This window comes from Denticeps clupeoides, chromosome 16, assembly GCF_900700375.1.
Source record: "Denticeps clupeoides chromosome 16, fDenClu1.1, whole genome shotgun sequence".
Taxonomy (NCBI): Eukaryota; Metazoa; Chordata; class Actinopteri; order Clupeiformes; family Denticipitidae; genus Denticeps; species Denticeps clupeoides.
This window is the reverse complement of record NC_041722.1, coordinates 8,233,984-8,254,533: the sequence shown is the minus strand read 5'-3', so window position 1 is coordinate 8,254,533 and position 20,550 is coordinate 8,233,984. Positions and strand designations below refer to the sequence as shown.

Here is a 20,550-nt window from a genome sequence, read left to right as displayed (position 1 = left end):
TAGTGGGTAACATACTTGCCAGAAGAGACAGGTTCAAACCCCACTTACTACCATTGTGTCCCTGAGCAAGACACTTAACCCTAAGTTGCTCCAGGGGGGGACTGTCCCTGTAACTACTGATTGTAAGTCGGTCTGGATAAGGGTGTCTGATAAATGCCATAGAATGTAAAATTTATTGGGAATGATGGGGAGATGATAAAACACCATGCAGACTCAGACAGAAAACAAATTGGAAATCAAATGTAATGCAGGTTACTTTGGTTTTTCTCAACATTCCAGTCAAGCAATGCTTTATTCTTTCAATTTTCACCTAAGGGCTGATTCGCCCCCAAAATGCAGTGAACCTAGTGTCAACAAGGTCTCCGTTTGATACTGATTCACATTTAGAAAAGAGACATCATCTTAATCAGCCATAAAACTTCTTCACAGCTCGTCTCCAACTTTATGCAGGGTTGCCTCTGTTGGGGTTGTCTCTGATGCGTGGATTTTACATTCATGTCATAAGACAGACCCCGCACAGAAATTTAAATAACATGCAGATGCATTAATGGGGTTCATTTATTTTATTTTAATGTGTTAAATTAAATAATACTCGGGTCTGGGGTTAGACATGCTGCTCAAATGAGTTTTTCTATTGTTATCAGTACTACAAATTCAGTATTTAGAGTTTTTAACTCAATAAAGTTAATGAAAATGTGCAGAAATTGTTTAGTTGTTTTTTGTGAGAATGCTTTTCACTAATGAACTGTATCCATATATCTCCTACGGATTTTTCAACTTAATTTACGTAACTGGCAGACATGGAGATTTATTTCATAGTACAGCTTCTGTCCAAGATAAGAAGTGAGAAGGCAGGGAGGGGAAATGATTTGCAGTCTGAGGCCAGTGACGCATCCACCGTCTTTCACCTACGATGTTCACCACATCAAGAGGCACCTTTTTCATTAGTCACAAGCAACCTTCTGCTCTCCTTTCATCCCTGCGACTAAATTTAGAGACTTTGTTAGCAGCTGGCAGGTGCACTGCTGGGTTTTTTTCTGTTATGTGCAGGTCTAGAGCGCACCTTGACTGTAAATTGTTTGAGGTTGGAATAATTTTCCACAAATGAAAGAGTGAAATGATTTCATTTGGTTTCACAATTTCAGTGGCTTTCATCTTATATACTTGTAATAAATAACTGGTGACCATTGCAACTGCAAAGATTGATTCAACATTCATTGACTAGACACGGCAAAGAAGGTTGACAGTGCAGGAACTAGTTTGAAAGAAACCTTTAATTAAAAGTAATAACAGTAATTATGGTATAGCTATTATTGGAATAGAGGAAACTACAGCACTGGTCACAACCACACTTTATTGGAGGACAGTCTTTGTAGATTTCTGATTTGACTATGGAAGTTGCTGTTATAAAGGAATCATACAATTTGGAATAATTTCATAATTTCATACATCCTACACAATTTCAATGAGAAAATGGACACTTAGATATGTGTCAAACATCAGAGCAACATCTACAGTACAGAGAACGATGTATAGCAGAAAAACGTTACTGATTTATATACAGTTTTGTCATTTTTGGCATGTATTTTAACCTATGACTAAAGTCCCAGCCTCTGATTTTACACACACAGTGTGTGTGTGTATGTGTGTGTATATGTGTCTGTGTGCGATATATATATCTGTGTGTGTGTGTGTGTGTTTGTGTGTCTTTGTGGCCTTGTACATTGACTTAAGTTGAGACCCATTCTTTCACTTTAACAAATTGCCCACAACTAAACGATCAGACATGAATTGATGAACTGCCACTGTCATTAAATAAAGAGGAAGAGTAACATATTGTAACATAATAGCGACATATGAGCAGGTTTAAAATTGTAAGATCATATGATGTAGAGTTTAGCTGTTGACTACATTTGAAATGCAATATTTTTTCAAGACTGAATAATTGCACAAATGTGTCAAATGCATATTGGACCGTGCATCTTTTTGGAAATACAATAAGGCTTAATCGGTTACAAGCACAGGATTGAGTGGATATAACACTTCGTGGTGATGCATCTTTTTTAATCCCTTGTGAAATATGCAGGTTTAAATAAAACCAGGAAAATGTGATAGGAAAAAAAAAACAAGACATAGCAGAGAGACGAAAGAGGCTGGGTTGCACGTGGTTAAAGCACGCCTTCGTCCAGAAGTTTGTTTATGCCATGGCAGATCTTCCGCAGGTAGAGTCTGTAGTCGTCCGATGAGCCGTACAGCTCGGTGAGGAAGTCCACGTTGGCGAAGTGGTTGAAGACGTGGTCGATGCGCCCGTGTGAGCGAGTCGTCAGGTGCTGCTCCACCAGCTCATGCAGCAGGTCCCGGCACTCCAGGAGCAGCTCCGACAGAATGTTCCGGTCAAAGGTGTAGTCCACCTCGTAGAAGCTGACTGCTGTCATGGCCGCCTGATTCATCTTTTTCTTGAAACGTTCCACCGTCTCCATTTCATCTGCACTAAACTGCTGGTTGCGGTAGAGGATGCCGATCTTCAGCGCGATCTTAATGATGTCTTTCACGATCTTGTGCGCTTCCTTTTTGCTCTTGGTGTATTCGCGGCTTGCTCTGTAGAGCTCGTCCAGGATCTCACTGCTGGTGTCGTCTGTCAGGAGGTTGGCCACCGCCATGGTGGCCATCTTGCTCAGGATCTTCTTTTGGGCTTGCAGGGCCAAGCTCTTGGAGTTGAAGCTCTCATGCCCTGTAACACACACACACACACACACATGATCAATGTTAGCACAATTATCCAGACATGTAGAAGAGTTATTTTGCACTTTGACTGTAAAAAAAACTCCTGGAATCTTCCGTGGAAGGCGTGTCTCATGAAGTTTTCCCAAACATTCCAACACCAGGTTTTGATGAGTATAAAACCAGCACAGAACGTTGGCCAGAGGTCCCATTCGTTGGTCCAGTCTAGTGGACATTGGACGGCTTGTTTAATAACGGTTGCACTCAACTCGCTTCAGAGGGAGCAGAGACACGCGATGGCAGCTCACATTTGGAATCAAGTCTTTGTGGTAGCGAGCGAACGGAGGTGGAAGTCTGCGGAGAGGCGCCACCGCGCAAGAGCGTCTTTGTCTCCGCGTGAATTAGTAGGAGGCGTGGGTACAGCGCTGCAAGGGGGTTTTATTTAGCTACCACCCAACTGCAAATTACACACCAGATATCACCAATTATGATTAAGCGTCTCACGGTGGCCTGTGCTCTGGTTCCAGCCGCGCCACAATTCAGCCAGAACTCCAGCCGTCATCTCCGAGCATCAGACGTTATCAGCTGATCCCAGTCGCCAGCGCATTATCCACCGCCAGGGCAGCGTAATCCCATAAACCTATTCTGTTCTAACATATTTTCCTGGGAGATTCTCTCAAAGCCTTTGTATATTTTATGCTATCGCTGTTCTCAGAAGGCCGGAAATCCATATTGGCCAAATCTCCCGAACACAGTTCTGAAACGCCCGTGGAACAATACTGGTGTGGACAGCAAATCCAGAAGAGGTGTGTTCACAGTGTGTTCCAGTCAAGTCCAGAATTTAGCCTCGTTGGTGCTTCATTGATGCATGCGGCCGGTCGCCAGTTTGGAGGGTGGACAGGAACCAAGACAGTCGATTGGTCCTGATTTACACTTTTTATGTATCACAATACAGTATATTATAAAAAAAAAAATGAACAATAATATCTTTACATGTTACAGTAGTCTAATTTGGGATGGAAAGTATGTTCCTGCAGCAGAAAACAGTTTTCCTTCGATGATAGTTCACATGCGTCGTATATTTGGAAACACTTGTTATGTAACTTGATGAATGGCCAAAAGTTTGGGAAGGTTTGAGGAGACATAGTTATTTTTTATGGATTTAAAAAAAAAGACCAGATGTACCCCAGCATTCCCATTTAGTTTCAATGTGTTTTGAACACTTCAGGGACTGAAAGATGGAGAGCAGGGTCCCTCTTCACTGGATGGCATTTTACATTTTGTGCTAAGGGCACTGCTGCCTCTCCAGCCTTTCTGCTGTGTGTGACCTTTCTGGGTGCTCAGTGAAGTGTGTATGTGTGTGTGTGTGTCAGTGTCACTGTCAACTTCATGCTTGCTCTTTTTGATTTCTCTGTCTGGTAAAAGGCTGTTGTCTTTTGAGGAAGACTAGCAGCCAGTCTTTAGTTTCTTCTGTCTCATTTGTGTCCGTCCCTCAGGCATGTACGCTTTACAGGACATTAATCTGTTCATCTGCCTCATTTCATCTAGGGTTATTGTTACATGACTTAATACAAAATATTTAAGAAAATAAAGATGAAACCCTTCAAAATGTACTAATTACTAATTAAGTTTAAGGGAATTGGATTTCTATAAATTATTATTATTAATATTAAACACATGATAACAATAACTAATGCAAGAAACTCTTATATTGTAACTGCAACTACCCCTTCTAAACCTTATTTGTGACGAGTAATAAGCATTATGCACTTAGCCAATAAAAAAATGGACCTTAAATTAAATATCAAAATATATACACTACCAGTCAAACATTTGGACACACCTCTTGCATTTTTACATTATAGAACAAAACACAAGACAAAGGACTATGAAATAACATGTGAGGTTATGTAATAAACAAAATATAGCAAACAAGGCAAAAAGTTTCAACACTTTCTTATCATGACTTATGTTAATGAGCTGCTCAGGAAGTGGATTTTGATGATGATAATACAGCATCCATGAATGTAAAAAGAATCAATAAAAAAAAAACAGTTTCATACTTCACTTTCTCTTGCTGCAACAAAATATTAAAATAAATTCTTGCATTGGATTCTTTAAAATGGCTCCATAGTAGGTGCATCCAAACTTTTGACTTGTAGTGTATTTTCCATAAAAATATTTGCAGATTGCATTTATGAACTTGCTGCTGTATTATTAAAGCTCCACAACTCTGTTTAAACGTGTGGTAGCCTGGTGGGTAACAAACTAACTTCTCATCTAGATGACCTGCACAATTCACACTTTCCAGTCCCTCTTACCCCCACCGTGTCACTGAGCGAGACACTTAACCCCTGACTGTCCCAGCTAAATGCACGTAATTCTGAATAAGAGCATCAGCCATACGATAGAGCAGACAAGTACTAATAATACACCGCTGTCACACCAGCGTGATTGAAAATACAATGATTTTTGCATCCGATTCAACTGCGATCTGGCATTTCACAATGTTCGCTGTTCATCTGCAATAATCGTTTTCTACTTTTTTGGACCTGAAGCAATGCTTTGTTCCACTGAAGATGCAGAGCGCTCCCACATGGCAGAGCCAGACCCGAGTTCTCTCCCCCGGCCCTGCTATAATTAATCTAGGAGAGGCTCCTCAGGACACACAGCCCCAACCTCTGCGACACAGGAAGACGACAGCTGAGACGGGCGGAGACGTGTGATAAGATCAGCTGTGTAGGGTTCAGAGGTCAGTGTGGGAGCGGCTGGCTGGCCTCAGGCTTTTTTTTTGAAGGACATGAGGGTGCAAGAACATCGCCTAAATGCAGATATTTGACAGGTGTCACTCTTATGCACATTTGCATCAGTCCATAGTATATAATGTGATAATAAAGCACCTATAATGTATTTGCATATTTGGCTTGTTAGCAGATATTGTCTCAAAATGATCCACTGATCCACCATGAACAATATTTATTAGAAGGGCTGAAACCGAAAGTTAACATCGGAGGAGACGGTATCCTGCATTTAGTGTTGCCTGTTGGACAGTTTTGTTATAATAGTATGTTAACAGTCATTTCTGACAATTTAGGAAAGAGATAATCAGCTATCCAGCAATACCACTTGCCATTGTTAATTTCTCTTCTTCAGGATAGAGTTTATATTCCATTTGAATCTAAGTCCTGACCTTGTTTCAGTGAACTAAGCCCCAATCTCATTACACCAAGAAAAAAACTATTTGGAATTACTCCCATGAGTGAGACAATAATTCCTACACATGCATGCATATAGGTAGCTAATTAGAGTGAAGCGGTACTGAGAAGAATCATATAGTAACTTAGTGATTGAAATATAGCAGTACTGTAATAGCTCTGCCCCGAAAAGCAGGAAGCATCAGATATCATTTTATATTACGCTGATGGACAACTGTATGCAGGTTGCACTTATGCTTTTATGGGACGGTTAGAGCCCAGTGAATATACATTATTAAAACAAGACCCTTTCCATTAAGATCCACTGTGCTGATGGAGGTAGTTGTGCCTAACTTAGTAGCTTAGTACAGATCCAAACTTGCCTTACTACAGAGACACTAGCAGTAAGTTTCTCATGTTTGACGTGATGTAATGCTGGCCCTTCATCCAGATGAAGCAGGGTTGGAAGTTATTTCAGGAGGAGCAGAATCAGCCGTCTCCCTCACTACTCCTCTCTGGCCTGAGAGTCCCTCGCTTGGTCAGCTTCCTCCCTTTCTCACTGGTCAGCTCCTATCAGTGGTCTCTGGCTGCTCTGCCGCCTTTGAGTTCGGGATTGTCACTGTCCCTGACAGCGGTGGGGGTTATATTTTCTGCATGGTTTCCATGTCTTAGTGTTATTTTGTAAATTGCCGGGTTAGTGTGGGTGTATGGTGTGAGGTGAAGGTGTGGTAAACACGTGGCTATCCTGTGTGGAACCCAGCTTTGCTGATAGTGATAGCCTTGCTGTACGGACATGGTCATGGTCTCTTCTGTGTCTCATTTGACAGCCCTGAGGGACATCTGTTAGTATTTTTCATTAAAAAAAATGAAATTATCAGATTTTTCTTGTTACAGTGTCTCATATCTATATTACTGTTTTAAAGCCAGACAGTAGCCCTTGTCAGGGAAGTGAATATATTATTCAGAAGATAACATTTTCAGGAAGAGAAACTGAGCAAGCAATCTTTGTGAACTTTTTTTTTGCTGTTGCAAAGCTGAGGTCACGTCGCCTGGAATAAATGACAGCTTTTGTCAATCCTGTCACTTGTACTTCCATTGGAGGGACAAGGGCGACTAACTAAGCAACCATGCCAGATTCGCATGGCTCACACATACACCCGTCACGCCACAATGAGGAAATCTCCTCTGACAGGCCACTTGGTGTCTAGCACTTACGACGCCAGGCCGCTGGGATCTGCACCGGACTGTGTGTCAGGTGGGGAGTATTTATGTGTTTGTGTGCAGCTCTTTGGGCCTGGTGTTTGTCCAGAGAGGACGTTGTGACAGATGGACATCACTATAAATTACGTAGGCCGATGTCAGATTTTAATTAATTACACAGCCTTTAAACGAGTTTCAGTATTAGGTATTGTGTATTATTTTTTAACAAGTGAAAGTGAAAAAAGTGAAAGTGAAGAGATTGTGAAACACAGCACAGTACACGGTGACACAACGAAATGTGTCCTCTTCTTTTTACCATCGCCCTCGGTTAGCAGTGGGCAGCCATGACAGGCACCTGGGGTGCAGCGTGTGGGGACGGTGCTTTGCTCAGCGGCACCTTGGCAACCTTCTGATTACAGGTCCGTTTTCTTACACGCTAGGCCACCACTGTCCCAAGTGTGGTTTGACTCCTGGGGCAGTCATGCTTACAATCTGGTACAGGACAGTGCCGTGCGAAATTCCAGCAGATCTCATTATGCACCAATCCAAATATCAGATTTCTCATACAATCCCCAAAATATTTTATATGTGGTCTAACGCAGATTTGATCTCAGAATTTGAATCTATTTATTGTGTGTTGTATAGAGCCTATTCTAATATCCACAGTTTCATCCTACTGTGACCTTGTATATTCTTTTGATTCTTTTGCGAATGATAAGTTATCATTAATTGTTCATTATCACACACCGAGTTTTTCAAATGCAATATTTCAGCAATTGGCTGTTTGGCAGAACCTGTAATTGCACTGATACTAAATATCATTATTGCAGTAACTTGCATCAACTTTTAAAGGTCCAAAATATTTAAACAGGAATCCGGCGCTTACTCAGTTTGTGTTAGATCCCGAAGTAGCCGAAGTCGAATAATCTACTAACAGAACATCACCAGACAGACATCCCTGGAGGCGACAATCCTTTTTTTTTTTTTTTTTTTAAATGAACACACTTCTCACATTAAATTGAGAAGGTCAGTGACATTAACATGAACAGAATATTCCATTGAATGTCAAGATTGGCTCATTAAGTCTGTAATATGTTTAAAGCGTATGAATGTATGGTCTCCAGGTCATGGGGCAGAACTGGAAGAGGTCCACAGCAAGTCTATTGTTCTAGCAGAGGTGCATTCTGGGATGGCATGTGTGGGAATTATTATTATCTTTGGAATTTTTTTGATAAAGCGGGAAAAAGCGCCTCAGACGCCGAGTTGGAACTGGTTGTGCAGCTCTGCAGCTCAGCACGGGAAATGGCCGCCAGTTCCTGTGATGCCTCAGGTGCGAGAGAGGATCGTGTTTCGGCTTTAAACAGCGCTGACCACTCTTCAGATATGGTTTCCATCTGGAGGAGAACTCCTAAATATGTCCTTTGATGCGCTCTGTTGCCGTTGACAACAGAGCGCGTTTGGGTGCAAGGTCATTCGTCGTTCGTCATCCGGTGCTCGTGTTGTGCTGCATTATGGTAAAAAGAAAGGGGTTCCTACTCAGCGACAGCTTTGACAATTATTCTGAAATATGCACAAGCAAATCGAACCAAAAAAAAAAAAAAAACACCCACAAACAAACATGACAGACTTCAACGTCTTCAAAGCGTGGCGGTGCGAAGGTCTGCCGTCAAGGCTGCCGGCGTTCATGAATTCATGTCCCTTGTCTACTTCAGCCAACAGAAGCAAACAGATTCCACATCGCAGCAAACAAAGGGGACTCTGGCAACATGTTTTTTTTTAAATGAAATCTAGTAAGGTATGAGAATGTGGAATTTTTGTCCTGCCCGATTCTTTCCAACCCTCAGCCTGTCACACTGTCCTCCTGTCTACTGGCGTCTTATGTAATAGTTTTTCCTGGGCGGTACAGACCAACCTGTCACTCCACGCTGGCCCAGATGCATCCGTCTGACAAATGAAAGCGAAAAACACGCGTCCTGGTTTCCACCTGAGCAGGAGGCTCAGTCATCTGTAAAGAAGATGTGTCACCTCTGTTCAAATGACTGCACCTTTTATATATATTAGGAAAATGTTGCTTGATTAATTTAAATGATTCATGTTATTTTATTGATATTATTTTAGAAAAATGTACAACTAACTGATATATATGTATGTGTTTTATTTTGGGCAAACTCATAAATTCTGTCCAACAAAGACGCACAATGATGACAATGAGAATTTATTGGGGTTCTGTTAAAGGTTCTTGTTTTAAAGGTGAACTCAGATTGATCTATGAATGAATGCAGTTCCATCAGTCGGACTTGTGGATGTGGAACATCCCGTGTCTCTTCTACACAACATCCCTGCACCTCATTTTGTCGATATAGAGGTGAACTTGAGGAAAAGTGACAACAGAGAATAGAAACCGACAATTGTAAGAACTTGTTTAGTTGCCCTTTATGAAACCTCCAAGTTTTGAAATTACTTAAATTTTGCACTGCTTTTATTCAGTCCGTGTGGTGGAGTGCAATAATTCACATTGGCCAGGTCCTTTCTGCAGACGGAGGAAACGGGTGTTTAACCCACCTTACCACATCAGTGTTCCCCACATAAGATAAGATTATCCTTTATTAGTCTGACAAGTAGGAAGCAAATTTACAAATTTACATCATCCGCTCACCACACACATTACTGCAGTAAATAATAATCCTCCTGTCGGACCAGACCAACGGAGGGTGGCACGCGACAGGTTCATCTGTCGTCAGGGGTAATATCTTGAAGTGTTTAGTAAGACCACCTTCTCTTGTGGAGCAAGTCATTTACAAATAAAAGATGGAAAAGTAAAAAAAAAAATCACATGACTTGTCAGAAGTTTGGACGCCCCTACTCTATGGCAGTTTTGTAGATTAAGATTGAGCCATTTTAAAGAAATCAATGCAGGAAACATAGTTAGTATTTTTGTATCATGAGAAAGTGAAGACTGTTTGATAAAATCTGTTCCTTCAGAGCCGCCTCTTTTTACCTTCATGGCTGCTTTGTTCACTATTGTCATCATCAAAAGCTGCTCATTAACATGAGTGAATGATAAGAAAGGAATCAGCATAAACTTTCAGAACTGTTGGAAACCGTCCCTGTTGTTTAACTTAAGGTGGTTGAGAGAACAGGGAGGCCAAATGTGTAAAAAGCTTTGGAGAGATTCAAATATTCTTTTAAATATATTAAATACATATAAATATATAGAAATGATTAATTACATAATAATTAATAACTTTTTTGTTTGTTTATTGCACAATCTCATGTATGGTACTTCAAACGGATATATATGTTTGGGCCTGCTCATTTATGGGTTTTCATTTTTTATATTATAGAACAAAACTGAAGACTATGAAAAAACACACATACACAACAAACAACATGCACAATGCTACTTGGCTCAGTGACAACATGAATGTACAGAAGGCAAAATAATGAATTAAAACACAATAATAGTCTGAAGGGAATTGCATACAGTGAGATGTGAATACGGGCAGTGTTGTGCTGCAGTTGTGTGCGCAAGGCTGAAGGTTTATCATGTGACACTGCTGCTGTAAACAACATCATAAGGCAGAATGATATTTTAAGGAGATGCATCAAAGTGCCATTATGGTGAGATATTGTCACTCTCTGGATCCCTCTTAGCCAACCAAAGTGCCATACTAACTGTAATTTATTACTAATGTGTTTATTCTGTCCTGTTGATAAAACACACGGTGCCCTCTGGGGTGGGGGTGTGCAATTTCCCACAAATGTGCATTAATCCTCCATGCACATCGCTCTGCTTTATTTTCCAGGGACTGTTACATAAACTACATTCAAGTAGACCTTAGACTTTAGCATGTCTAAATATTAGCACATAGACATTTTGTGTTTTGGATGGAGTCTATGGCAATTTCCGCTCAGTTCCCCCCCCAATTTTTTTTTTTAATGCTGAATTAGAGTTCTATTGATAAAAAGTTTCTTATCACTCTGTAATGCACTGGAGCCACTGCATAGAATGACCCCCCACAGCACGTTATCACCATAAAAGCTCCTAACCTCAAGAGTTAAGGATAAATTAGCTAGTATTTTGATAACTTGAAAAACTGGGAGAAAATAACGATCATTCGGGTGCTTATGGGGAGGAACATGGTAACTTGGTCCAGGTTTGAATTCTGTTTCTGATGGTCCAAACAGGAATGTTTCGATAAATCTGCTAGACGTAGCGCCCATTTTTCAAATGACACTTTTCATTGGACGTGTCTTCCCCGCAGAATCTTTACTTGGCTATTGTTACAACAAGTCTGAAATATCAGGAAGGCTCCAGGCCTGATCCATATATTTGCAGTATCACATTTCACATCCCCGTCAGCAGCAGAAACATGTGGCCAGGCAGACCAACAATGGGGGGGCATTGTCACTTCATGTCAGCTTTTGTGTCAGCTAATGGGTCTCCACACTCAGAGGTGTCTCGCCACCTTGAAGTCACAAGACATCTCATACCTGAGGGGCCAAAGTCTCACTGGACTGAGGTCGGGTGGACCCGTTACACTGCTGTCCTTCCATGAGGACCTTTAAAGATTAACCTGTTTTATGATTCTTGCAGCGTGCATCTTGCAAGCCAGATATTTCATTAACTCGGCCTTACGGCTAAAGTACAAAGGTGCGATGGCTTTAATCACTTTGACAGCAGCTAATTTGATGAGTTTTATAATCTAAACCCGGTCCTGTTTTTCAGGAACATCTCAAGTCCTGCTGCATATTTCTTCTTCCTGCGTAGGCGCAGACAAGCCTATGACCAACGCACGGCTTCTGCTAACGAAGCCTAATGCCATCAAGCACCAATTTGGAGACCCATTTTTATTCTGTGTTGGAAGAGAAGGATAGCTGGAGGTGTTTTGAACTGCGGAGATGAAAGGAAACACTGCTGCTATCAGCAGACTATAAATAAAATTACTGAAGACAACGTTTTAATAAGGAATTCTGAGGAATGTTGGCCAAACTGTCCCTTTCAAAGATCTGGCAAGAAGAGCGAACAGCAGTCGGGTTCTCTTATCGCGCCAGTCTTTCTGGGCGTATCTCAGATTGCGGGAACGCAGTGGGCTGTGGAGAAGGTGGTGTTTTTCTTTTCTCCATCAGATTTGAGTCTGAATTCATTAGGGTAATTACACCACATGACACACTCGGCACATCAGCGCTCAAAGCCCCCACTTGTTTTCTCTTTGTAGTCTGAACACTGTGCTGCTTGTACTCTTCTCTGAACTGGACAAGGCTCACAAAGCAGTTTTACACCAGCGCACGCCGGGCATACTGAGATCTCGGAAGATCCCGGCGCTTATCTGGGGGATTCAGGCACCTCAGCTAGCCTCTTCTTCATTCAGCAACCTTAAATGGCCTTTCTGAGTTGTACATTGTACATGAGTTGTACATGTACATTTCTGAGGTATATGTACATATACCGTATGTGTTCTGCACATGATGCACACCGTCTAACTCTTTTTCATAAACATGAATTTGCATTGCATGGATGTTTGCAGATTTTTAGGCCCTTTAATTGATTTAATTATGTGGTTCCAGGAAATTAGTCACAGTTTGATGTACCCAAATTTCACACCCATGCTGATGGTGCCTGAACAGGCCTTCATGAATTCTGACTTTGCGCTGCAGCTATATTTGAAGCTGTGTTCTGAGTGAGATTGCTGTGCATATCTTATTCTGGTTGTTCTCAACTTCATTTTACCTGGTCCCACCAGTCCAGAGACAATGAGGAGGAGACAACATCATAATGGGCCAACCTCAGGCATGATAGGCTCCACTAAAAGGTTGATATGCATTTACGGCTTTAGCACAGTTGATGGATTTGATGACTTGTCTCTTATCCTACACACAATATATGGGGTAGACCAAGCACAGTAAGAACAGGGGTACACTTAAAACACTACAAACTTCCCATTTAACAGATAATGAAGTTAAATAATGAGTTGAAATTAAAACTTTTATCATTGTCGTTTTTGAAAGCATTTTATAGCATTATTGATGGTACTTGGTACATATAAGGGTACTTGAACTAATTTGTAAACTATCTATGGGTATTGTTGATTAATAATATTCTAGACAAGCAAATGAAATGCAATTTAAAAATAATTTCTTTCCTCTCCCCATTTTGGGTGACAAACCATATCAGAAGTTATCTTGTGGCAGGACTGTCGGAGCCCACAGACGCAGACATGCGCCCTTTCCTGTACCCGCTCCATTTAATTAAATCAGGTCACTGAAATGGGAATTGAGTTAGAAATCTTTCTACCAATCAAATGCGGCTGATCCAAACGTAATCGTGAAATTAACTAGATTCATTTTCGACATGTGGCAGCGGCTGCAATTAAAAAATGTGAGAATACCAGGCTGTATACGGTACTCATAATGCATTATGCAAAAGTGTACATAGACCTAAGTGTACATTTGATTTGTGAAACTTTACTTGTGATCATTGCATCTTTCTTCAGATAAAGGGCACTGCTTTTGAACTGGCTATGTGCTAAACGTGGGGCTTGTTCACAAGTTTAAGGTCAGAGGTCAACCGGATATACATAAATACATTAAAGAATGACGGAACGCTTGGTAGGTATTAGGCCTTTGACCTCACACTAGCGAACAAGTCCCCACACCGAAAAGGTCACTATTAGCATATTAGCACTATTAGCATTGTGTCATTTGCCCGGGGTCTATGGTCTTTGGCAGCTTGCTGGGAAAAGAAACGTTTTACAGTTTTTACTGCACCAGTGTGACAAATTTGTTGGATAAACCCTTCTTCCTTGTGCCCTGAAGCCAGACACTAAGAGGAATGGGCTAATGTGATTTTGGTGGCCTGTGGTTTATATAAATTTACACTCTTAAACGGTTCCTCTTGCACAGCGTCTGGGTTCTCCTCTCCTGGGCTTGGCTGAAAAGAACCGCAGAGTTAATGGCGGCGCTGCTGTAATAATGGCAGGGGCCTGGCGGTAACCGTAAACTTTAATGACAGACAGTGTGATCCTGCTTAATACAGATGGAGGCTGGATGTTTTTCCTGCCCAGGGCTTGGCAGAGCTGTGCCACACGCCTCAGTTTTTCCATCAGAGATGTGGCTGTTTCTCTATGCAGAGAGAGCGAGCGAGCGAGGGATATATATATACATAGAGAGAGAGAGAGAGTTGGGGGGGGTTGGAAAAAGGTGCTGTGTGAAAGGCCTGAGGAAAAGCGTGGGTGCGAATGCAGTGACTGGAGCTACCATTATAAAGCTGGCTGAGTGTGACAGCGAACAATTCAACGGCGTTCACTGACAGGCGTCACTCATTGGCCAGCTCGGCGCTCTGCGTACACAGACACGCACACTCTGCGTGACATCTTCTCCCTCACGCGCGTCATGTGGTCGGCTGCTGTGTTTGATGTGTGATTGTGGTTCCAGGCTGCAGAGAGACAGCCCCAGGCGCGAGCAAGAACCAGCCTTCCAGTTCAGCCCCCCACCCCTGCATCCCTCTGTTCTCTCTGGGTGGCTGAGTTACACTACAGGCCAGAAGTTTGGCTCAGACTAAAAAAAAAAAAAATGTTCTGCAAAAAATTAGAAACACTTTGTAAAAGTGATTTTTTTAAATACATATTTGATACTATCTAGTAAAACAATATTTAGTGACAAAGGTTCAAGCTATTGGTCATTCAACATATCAGCTGTGTGTTAAGTGAGTTGAGACTCACTTTGCATGCTTGGGATGGGGCTGGGAGGCTTATTTCCATAAAAAAAAAGGTATTTCCAGGTGAATCTGCTTACAGTCTACGTTACACTTCAACAACCAGTCACTTACATTTTTGTAACAAAAGAGCAGCACAACCTTAATTATTAATTTTTTTAATCCAATGGTATGTCCAAACTACGGGCCTGTAGTGTATGATCAGGTCACAATTCTGTTTGCCATTACTTCTCTTCTCTTCTGTTGCACTGTCAGGTCAAAGTCACAGTGACGATTGGTGACCATTGCTTTGTATGATTTAAGCACAGTGTGTAGTTTGAAATGTATCCTTCCTTTTCACTTACAGAAACTGGGAGGAAAAGCTTCAGTCTGTTGAGCAAAACCTCATGAGCGCCCAGCACTCTGTCTCCTTCACGTATTCTGGCATCAGCTGCTCGCTGTAAGATTGCACTTGAATTAGGAAACAGGATATTTTCAATACTAAAGTGGACGTTTCCAAAAGGGACCTTTCCAAAATTAAAGTGACCAGATGGAAAGTGACATTAATTAATTTTAACAATACAAGCCATGCATGGAGGGTCAGTCATGTTCTGAGTTTGTAAGAGCATGTAATTTAGATTTTTTATTATATTCTCCATTGATGTCTGAAATCATGGAATGGAACAATTTTGAATTTATTTTGAATTGAGTTCTTGGATGAACAGCTTTTCGTGTCAAAAAGCCGTCAGAGTTGAAAGGTTACGGTTTCTGCTGAGCAGCTTAACAGATCATTAGCAAGGCAAACATTCGGGAAGTGTCAATAAACATTAACACCAACCCTGGCGTAACAACTTCAAAAATGATCAAGCGGTCACATGCATCAGCCTCCAAAGTTCTGGAAGTGGTGACCATGAAGAATGCGAGGGTCTGGCAGGAAGGAGCAGAAAAGCGAATGTCTGCCAAACCTCAGCGTGTGGTAACTTCATTTTCAAAAGAGCATTCGGTGCAACCCAACCAAATCCATCCCATAATTTCTGCCCTCCATTTACTGTTTTTTGTCAGGATTTTAGAAATGACATTCTCTTTCTCTGAATATGTATATTCATATATAACTCCACATGTGTTCATTCATCGTGTGTGTGTGTGTGTGTGTGTGTGTGTATATACACACACACACACACACACACACGATGAACACATGTGGAGTTATGTATTTAACAAAAAGTGGAGACCTGGCCTCCACAGTCACCGGACCTGAACCCAATCGAGATGGTTTGGGGTGGGCTGGAGTGGTAGTGGTAGTAGCCTAGTGGGTAACACACTCGCCTATGAACCAGAAGACCCAGGTTCAAATCCCACTTACTACCATTGTGTCCCTGAGCAAGACACTTAACCCTAAGTTGCTCCAGGGGGGGACTGTCCCTGTAACTACTGATTGTAAGTCACTCTGGATAAGGGCGTCTGATAAATGCCGTAAATGTAAATGTAAATGTAAGCTGGACCGCAGAGTGAAGGCAAAGGGGCCAACAAGTGCTAAACACCTCTGTACAACAACTCCATGTGTGTTCATTCATAGTTTTGATGCCTTCAGTGAGAATTTACCAACATAAATGGCCATGAAAATAAAGAAAACACATTGAAGGAGAAGGTGTGTCCAAACTTTTGGCCTGTACTGTATACACACACACACACACACATATATATATATATATATATATACACACACATACACACTTGGATGAATGGCACCCTTTGCATTTTCCTAGATTGCCTATGCTGTGGGTCGGCCCTGCTGTCACCTGCTACGCCACTTACTGGTGTAAAAAAAAATGTTGGCAAGCGCATTATTCATCTATAAAATAGAACAAGGGATGAAACGGGGTGATGTTTGTTTTTATTTCAGCTCAACTCGTCCTGTACTTTATATATATTTGTGTGTGTGTGTGTGTGTGTCTGTGTGTGCATAGAAATTGTTTATAAAAGTTTTATATAATCTATATAAATCTCTTTAACCAGGTCTTCATGTTACACTGAGCCATATTTTATTTTGCAAATAATGTTCAAAAAGTTTGTATATCTTATGTATAGTAGCGATGTGGTATTTGATTTTGTCACAGTGTGTGTTTAAGATGTATGCCGGCAGACATTTGTGCATTTTTGGAAAATTAGTAAATTCAGACAGAACGGGGCCAGAATATCAAGTGGTTCAAGAGAATCGAGAGAAATGGCCACAGTCCTTGAAGAGAGGTTATGCAAGATGGTAAAAAGTTATAAACATCTACATGACGTCACTTTGCCTGGGCAGAGGGACAGAGAATTTATACCGAACAGCTGGGATCGGGCAGGAATTAAAATCTCACTTGGATCGGTAGCAAGGTAGATACGGTTCCTTTATGCACATAACATCTGCTTTCTAGTAGACGCATTGCTTAGTAAAGGGACCCTAAATGAGGGTCATGTAAGCAGTGGCCCTCAGCTCTTCTTTGATATATTTGCGTGGGCAGTGTTGCCGTTGTGCCTTGTTTGCTGTTAAGAATCCCACTATAATCTCCCATGATCTTCATTAGAGGCCCATGGGAGGCAATTAACGGTGTGAATGGGGATCATTTCATTTGAAATTTCATCTGTGTGTCATGAGTTACACCTCACATTAACAAGAGGGTATATGGGAATGTGTGAGCAGCCCTATCTGCATATCATTTTACATGCAAATTCATCTCTGGGCTGGTGGCCTGTTGTTGCTTCTTTTAGACGCTGTACTTTGTGCTACATACCCCTGAATTGTATTTCCAATGTATTTCCAGGATAAAACAGAATTATAGAATGAGACATATGTTTGAAACCTGGGTTTCATCTCAGCGCCCCACTTTTCCAGAGCCTCTTCCTAACCTCAGAGACTCGTGGCACGCCTCACCTCGGCCTCGGGCCGCAGCCTAACGAGATGGAGTCAGGGGGAAATGGCTGTGGTTCCACCTCAGAATGTCAGTCCGGAGAGCCGACTGGCTCAGCAGAAAAGCCCAGGGACACTAATGGCTCTCGTTATGAAGAGAGTTCTCTGTCGGCGGCTGGAATTGTCCGGGAGAAAATATTTCCATGTTTTAGGGACGGGCGTGTTTTTAAAAAGCTGCAAAAAAAGCAGTCTGACAAGCCAAGTGCCTGTTTATGTCCCACTGAGAGACGAGCTGGCGGTTATTTCCTCCACTCGGCTTCTACTACAACAGGAGATGCATGTTTGGGGGGAGGGCGGACTCTCTCCTGGCCTCATCTTTTCCAGTCTTTTTTTTTTAAACATGGGGACAGATTTTCCAGATTCGGCTTCTGGCGGCAGACGCCAGGAAAGGCCTGGGTGCAACGCCGAGCCTCCATCTGTAGACCAGATTAAAGTGCAGTGAGTCGCACGCGGTGCAGGGGAGACCGTTTGTCCCCCCTCGTCTGTCAGTCGTCTGGCGACGCGGGGCCGCTGCCAGCATGGCACTCGAATTTGTCCTTTTGATTAGCCACATCGTTTAAAATAGAGGCATAAATAAAAACCCCAATTCCTCACCGAGCCGCAACTGGAGCCTGTCTGGACACGGCATCTAACAACCCGCCGAGCGCAAAGTGAAAAGAAGACATCGTGTGTCCTGCTCAGAAAGGACTACGGCGAGTCCCTGACACGTCAGAGCAGTGTCCCTCACTAAATCAAGCTCTTGACGTCCAGTCTAAGCGGAGGTCCTTACAAGCATCTAGCCTCTCGGCCGAAGGAACAAAAGTACTCGTTATCGGAATCGTTCACCTTTATTAAATTCAACATTTATTATTAACGCCGTACTGCAGAAATGTTGTTTGGCAGTAAAACAACAAAAGCTCCATCAACGTAAGTATTCTTTTTCTAGGTGGGGAGGGGGGTCGGTGTACGATGAAGATAATCGCGGCGTGGCCCTCGAGCAGCTCATCACGGGGGTCCGTGTAACCCTGACACAGAGAGGGAGCGCGCCTCTGCCTGCCGTTCTCTCCGCGACTTTGCAGGGCTCGGAGGCGGCCGTCTCCGCCGTGCCAGCCTTCCCACCGCTCTCACCTTTCAAATCGCGCCAAGACGATGAGTAATGGGCCCGTCGCCGGGAGCGAACAACGCTCGAGCGTTATCAATTCTGGAAGCTCTGAACTGAAAACGTCCTCTCACCCCCCCCCCCAGCAGACCCCCATCCGGTTTACAAAACCCGAAAGTCGTGGCGAGGCCCGGGCTGTCGGAGCGATTTGTTTGTGACTTCTTTTAAAAACCTGGCTCGTGGCGAAATCTCAGACGTGGATTAAAATTCCAGAGGGGAGGAATGAGCTTTACTGTACCCCACCCTCACAACCCTGTCATGGTCACACATCTCCGGCAAAATTCAGTCTGGGCTTTACATGAAATTTGTATTAAACGGCCGGTGTGAACCGTAATAATGCTAACAATGAGCAAAAATGATCAAATAAAAAACTTCTTTTGATAGACAACCTTCCATATGTTGATGTAAAGAGTCACATGATCGTCCCATCACCACTGGGGGGGTTCCATCAACTGTTGTGATATGAGAAAGTTGCACCTTAAATGGTCAGTTTTGCATGTCCCTGCTGTCAAAACGATGCTTTATTGGGTCTGTGGATTTTTTTTGCTGACTTCAGAGCAACACGGGATATAAATATCCTGAAAGGAATGCCGGAAAAACATGGCACAGTGCCTTGTGAACTTCTGGAATATGCATTTTTTTTTACCATGTCAGTAAAGAGCCTCATCATCTGTCAGACCTCCCAGGATGAAAGAACTCATCTGTGAGACGCATCATGCCGCCTGATGCAAAACACCTCGCATTTACAGGATATTTTTGGCATTTTACCGCATGACAGCAGGACATACGGCAAGGGACCGATCCCCCAAAATAGCTGGATGTGTTGATGAGGTGCCCGACCGCACGTGCCTCAGCTTGCCTTGTTAGTGTTAGTCATTGTCCACCGTGCTGGATGCAGATGTGGAAAGCGGGGGGCTGGGGTTCGGGGACGAGTTGTGTGTCTTTAAAGCCCACTCACCTGGAGAAAGCTCCCCCTCGCTCAGCTCCCCAGAGTCGGAATCCATCTTCCCCCCCGAAGGACCTCTCTTTTCCTGGAGAACAAGCGCCTCTTCGCCGGCCGCTGAAAACTCCTGTTCTCTGTCCGTGGTCAGAATGCAACTGGCAGCGGGGCTGGCTGCTATTTGCTGAGAGCCTTTTCTCCTCCTCTTTTTTTCTCTCCTCCTCCTCTTTCTCTCTCTCTGTCTGTTTCACTCCCATGCACTCCCCCTCGCTCGCCCTTCCGTCCTCTTTTCTTTACTTTCGTCCTCTCTCTGTAGCCCCCTAACTGCCCCCCTTCTCTCTCCCTCTCTCTCTCTCTCTCTCTCTCTCTCTTTCTGGCTCACTCAACGCTCTGATTTGGAAAAACATTTAAAAGGGGGGTAAACTCAGCCAACACCCCCCTGGCAGCAGGCGCACTCAGCAGCAGCTCATTTCCACTCAAGGCTGCTGTTGCTGCTGAAACAGAGTCATAAAAGCGGCACATACCTCTGCAGCCAATCAGGTGCGAGCCCCGCGCTTCAACAGTTATCAAACGTGGCTTTTGTGTGAAGATTATGCAACCACGCAGGAACCATAATGGTCTTAGGTCTCGGCTCTAAATGAAATGACTGTTGAAGGTGTGGAATTTTCACTCATGGTTATTAATATGAACATCGCCATTCCACAGCTGCAGCAA

The 20,550-nt window shown here is 42.8% G+C and overlaps 1 protein-coding gene across 1 annotated transcript; it reads right to left on the bottom strand.

Annotated features, from left to right (window-relative positions):
- Nucleotides 1-1,335: 1,335 nt before the first annotated feature.
- tnfaip8l3 (tumor necrosis factor, alpha-induced protein 8-like 3) lies at nt 1,336-20,107 on the bottom strand. Its single transcript, XM_028956633.1, has 2 exons — nt 19,855-20,107; nt 1,336-2,731 (listed from the first exon to the last, which is right to left on the bottom strand). Exons 1-2 carry the CDS (start codon nt 19,898-19,900, stop codon nt 2,169-2,171), a joined length of 609 nt encoding a protein of 202 aa, XP_028812466.1. The 5' UTR covers nt 19,901-20,107; the 3' UTR covers nt 1,336-2,168.
- Nucleotides 20,108-20,550: the final 443 nt, after the last annotated feature.